The sequence below is a fragment of the Crinia signifera genome, chromosome 5 (genome assembly GCF_055691185.1).
Source record: "Crinia signifera chromosome 5, ASM5569118v1, whole genome shotgun sequence".
In the NCBI taxonomy this organism is placed as follows: Eukaryota; Metazoa; Chordata; class Amphibia; order Anura; family Myobatrachidae; genus Crinia; species Crinia signifera.
This window is the reverse complement of record NC_139221.1, coordinates 284,005,974-284,010,793: the sequence shown is the minus strand read 5'-3', so window position 1 is coordinate 284,010,793 and position 4,820 is coordinate 284,005,974. Positions and strand designations below refer to the sequence as shown.

The 4,820-nt window shown below is 47.3% G+C and overlaps 1 protein-coding gene across 1 annotated transcript; it reads right to left on the bottom strand.

The window, feature by feature from the left end:
- Positions 1 to 246: 246 nt before the first annotated feature.
- On the bottom strand, positions 247 to 2,343 carry LOC146081147 (uncharacterized). Its single transcript, XM_083189139.1, has 2 exons — positions 1,647 to 2,343; positions 247 to 1,274 (listed from the first exon to the last, which is right to left on the bottom strand). Exons 1-2 carry the CDS (start codon positions 2,284 to 2,286, stop codon positions 475 to 477), a joined length of 1,440 nt encoding a protein of 479 aa, XP_083045265.1. The 5' UTR covers positions 2,287 to 2,343; the 3' UTR covers positions 247 to 474.
- Between the last annotated feature and the right edge of the window lie 2,477 nt (positions 2,344 to 4,820).

The following is a 4,820-nucleotide window of genomic DNA, read 5'->3' as shown; positions in this document are numbered from 1 at the left end:
CCGTTGGCGTTGTTTAATGAAGCGCAATGACATTGATACCAGCTTCATGCCTCATGTAGTTGCTGCCTGCTGTGTGTTGCACAACATATGTGAGTTTAAGAAAGAACAGTTTCTACCAGAATGGACCGTACTGGAGCCTGAGGAATCAGATCACTCTGCAGATTCTGAGATGTATGAGGGGACAAACACATGTGCAGAAGACATTCGCAACACCATTACCAATAACATATTTGCTTCAACCCACTAGTGTACTATAGTTTTTAATTTTCAATAAACTTCAAAAACATTTCTGTTTGTTTGTACATATTTTATTCATATGTACAACATATATTTTTTTAGTTAAATAGCATAAAGTGTACCAAAAATGCACATAGAAAAATATAATAAAACTGTAATGACAATACCCAAATGCCTTACATAACTTCTGTACAGGCCGGGTGGGCAGACAAATAAACAAAAAGTCAATAAACACCTCTACAGCACATGGTAGCGGGGGTTTTCCTTTCTTGGAGCCGTTCGATTCTCCGCATGACTATGTGGACCAGCCGCATAATCAAGGCAGTGTGGTGGAACTGTGGGAGGCTGAGTTGCACCCGGTGTACGCTCAGGGAAATGGCAGTGATTTGCTGGAGGCTGAGGTGTCCCAGCAGCATACTCGGGGCACTGCGGAGGAACTGGTGGAGGCTGAGGTGCACCAGCTGTACGCTCTTGGAAATGTCGAGGATTTGCTGGAGGCTGTGGTGTCCCAGACGCATACTCTGAGGAGTGCGGTGGAACTGGGGGAGGCTGAGGTGGACCTGCTGTACGCTCAGGGAAATGGAGGTCATTTGCTTGAGGCTGAGGAGTCCCAGCAGCATACTCAGGGAAAAGGTGTGACATTGGTGGTGGGTGAGGTGTGCTGTATGGCACCATGTTCCCCTGGGTTGGGCCTACAAAATTTGGTTGGCCTGCGCTATACATTGGATAACCATACTGAAAATTATTGTGTGGTGGCTGGGGCAGTGCATGGCCTTGTGCCCTAAATAGACTATTAAGGAACTCCATCTGCGTATCTCGGTTCTCTCGATTGATACGCTCATGCATACCAACAATGGCAGTAATGAACGTGTTCTGTAGGTCACGCTCATTGTCCATAAATCGCTGCAGACGAGCATCTTCATGAACTTGCATCGAATTATCCATTTCCTTCAGGTGTTCAAGCATTACGGTGGTCATTGCTTTTGTGGCTTGTTCCATCTTAGTGGACCTCTTTCTTCTCAGTGGCACATTATAAACTATGGGAAAAACAAACAACACATTACTATACAAGACTATAATAATGTTACTTCTCCTTCTACCCAAAAGACATTGTTGGTGCCCATGCACTTGGAAAACCATCTGTGCTGAAGGCTAGATATCAGTAAAACCTTAACTTCTCATTCAGACGTGTTAGCAATGTTGCTGACAGGCCTGAATCAGATCCCCTCTGCACAGATGCATGTGGATGTTAAATTTCAAAAATACTTAAATAAAAAAGCAGTGTTGGCACATGCATGCTTGAGGCCTTTTCCCTCCTGCACTCTTGCTACATGCTGCGACATATTTCTTTAATAAACAAAAATATAGTACTGTGTAATAATGGTGTGTGTAAAAAGTTATAAACTTACTGTTGGTCCGCAACTTTGGACGTGCACTCTGTGGCAATGCTTCAAAGGCTGGACTTCCTTCAGCAGGTAGTGATGATGCAGGCGTTGATGGTGGTCGCTGCAAAGGTGATGGCGGATGCTGCACAGGTGAAGAGAATGCCGTGGGGCCTACAGCTGAATTGTGGGAGTTAAATGATGAATCCAGAACTTCACATTGGGCTTCACCATGGACTGAGCGGGAATCCATTTCACTGTCTGTGGCCTCAAGGTCAATGGGTGACGCTGCTGCTGCTACTGCGTTTTCTTCACAGACACTTGCTGCACTGCCAGCAAAACTGCTGGAGGAGGACAGTGATATGGGATTAGCCAGTGCAGAGTTCCCAAAGATGACATTACACTGGTCATAAAATGGCCAGTCCATACGGGCACCACCACTCTTCCTCCTGTTTAGGTCATGGACCTTAGCATACTGCTTCCGCAGGGCTTTGAGTTTATTCACTACCTGTTGCTGCGTTTTGACGATGCCACGGGCAGACAGGATTTTGGCGATGTTGTAGTAAACAACGGAGTCCTTCACTGTGCCGGTCACTTGCTTTTTTATCTCCTCCTCTCCTCTCACTGCTAGCAGCTCGAGCACTTCCTCATCCCTCCAGTGCGACATGTCTGCTCTCCTCGACGCAGCATATGGACGTCAGACGCAGCATGAAATGGACGTCACGTCACATCCGCCAATGAGCTTCTTTTTTTCCATCATGTTTGAAAAACCCGTGTCTGCGCTGTTCAGACTGAAGTACACCCGTGTTTTACCCAGGAAAAACCCTGCAAAAAACCCGTGTGTAATTCCCGGGGCATAACACCCGGGAATTTCAAAAGGACGCGTTCACACTGAGACACGACACGGGAAATTACCGCTCGCCCTGCCAAATACCCGGGTTTTTTAGGCAATGAGAACGGGGTATTACAGGGAATGGAAAGCAGTTCACTGAAATCTGGGATGTTTGCCAGTAAGCACAGAAATATCTGGGAGAGTTCTCTGTGGTTAGATTACAGAAGTATGTGCCACCAGAGAGAGGACTTTATACAGAAGATGAATGAAATGAACAAGGCTGACAGAGGGGGTGTGGTACAGGAGTCCGACAGTCGGGATCCCGACAGTCATTAGCCCGACGTCGGGATCCCGACTGGCCGGACCCAGACAGCATGGTGAGCGCAACTAAACCCCTTGCGGGCTCTCTGTGCTCGCCATGCTGCGGGCACGGTGGCTCGCTACAATCGCGACCTATTCTATTCTCCCTCTATGGGGGTCATGGACCCCCACGAGGGAAAATAGCAGGTGGCTGTCGGGAACCCAGCTGTCAATGTAATGACAGTCGGGATCCCGATGTCTGGTAAATGCCTGTCGGGATCCCGAGCGAGGCAGCTATCAGACTAAGGACCTTATTCTGGTTAACAATGCCAGGGCGGCCACCCCCCCATTCGCACGTTGTGCACGTTCCCCTGGCATGCAAATGGATGTTTTACTGTACATAAACATCCATTTGCAGGCCAGAGGGAAACTCTCCCATCTTTTGATGGTCGCCGGCCCCCGACACCCACATCACCGGGTGATTTTCATGGGAACGCCCATGAAATGCTGGGTGTTCCCATGGCGAGTACCCCGGCCTGCCATCCCACCCCCCCCCCCCCCCCCCCCGCCATCCCACACTCCCCTTGTATTGATGTTGTTGATTTATGCGCCCCTGTCCATATCGGCGCTGCTATCTAAATGATAGCAGGCCGAATGTATGACCGTTCCGCCCCCGCTGCCGCTTTTGGCTTCACCAGCATCAGGCTGGCGAAGCCCTATCTAAACAGCAGGGACAGCGCTGTCCCTGCTGTTGGCTGTGGGCTGCGCTAGGGATCTCGCATGAGCAGCGAGATCCCGTGCATGCCCAGTCGAGCCGGCTGGGGGACAGGAGACAGCGCATCAGTGTAAACTGATGCGCTATCTCCAGGAGGGGACATCGCTGTAGGGGGGAGTTAGCGATCCCCGGCTTTGGCAGACAAGATGTTAATACATCTTGTCGATGTCCCTTCCTGCTTCGCCTCGCTAATGAGGCGAAGCAGGAAGTATTATAGCGGAGCGATAAGCGCCGCTATAATACATCTGCCCCAATATCTGCCCAAGCCCATTCTTGGGTTATGCTGTCTAAACCATTCTCTCCAAGCCCATTCTTGGGTTATGCTGTCTAAATCATTAAAGATATATCACAATCATACTACAGTATGCAGAGATTTCTCCAGGAAAAAAAAACTATGTAAGCCCTTTTTACTGATAAAAATTTTTAAGTTTATTCCTTCTTTCATTCCTATTGTATTTATGTGAAAAACTATTTTTTTTCTCAAAGTAACATTTATTCTTATTGTTTATTTTTCTATATTTTTATTATGTTTTAAATGTTTTGACATTTTTTGGCTCAATATAAATGGGTACCATCGACTTCAGATGGTGTTACGTTGATGACAAGTGGAAGGGGGAAGAAAATCATTGTTAGAGAGAAAGAGAAAGAGAGAAAAAGAGAGAGAGAGAAAGACAGAGGGCCAGATTCTCTAAGCTTCAAAAGTGATAAAATAGAGAGTGATAAACAGCCAGCCAATCAGCTCCTGCCTGACATTTTTCAAACACAGCCTGTGACATGGCAGGTAGGAGCTGATTGGCTGGCTGTTTATCACTCTCCATTTTATCACTTTTGAAGCTTAGAGAATCTGGCCCAGAGAGAGGGAGAGAGAGAGCTGTAGTACTTCCAGCCGCTCGCTAGATGTCAGCAAATTCACTGACTTTCTTGCTTGTAAAGAAGATAGCTGAGCATTTTATAAGCAAATAATCAAACAATAATCTTGTATTTATATTGTTATTTGTATTAAATTTAAGGTGTTACTTGTATAGCTACATAAACTTACATTAGTTAAACAAACATGATGCTTAGGTCGACACACAGCATACCTCCCAACTGTCTTGTTTTTCGCAGGACCGTCCCATTTTTTTGGGACGTCCCCCCCAGGGCGGACAGTGTCCTGCGGTCGGGGAGGGCAGTTGGGAGTTCCCCCTGCCAGGCACTGCAGAGCACTGTCGACCACTGAAGGTCTTGTAGGTAGAGAAAAAGGAAAAGGATTGTAGTCTCTAGGGTGACTCCCTAGGGTGCACCTCCACTATCT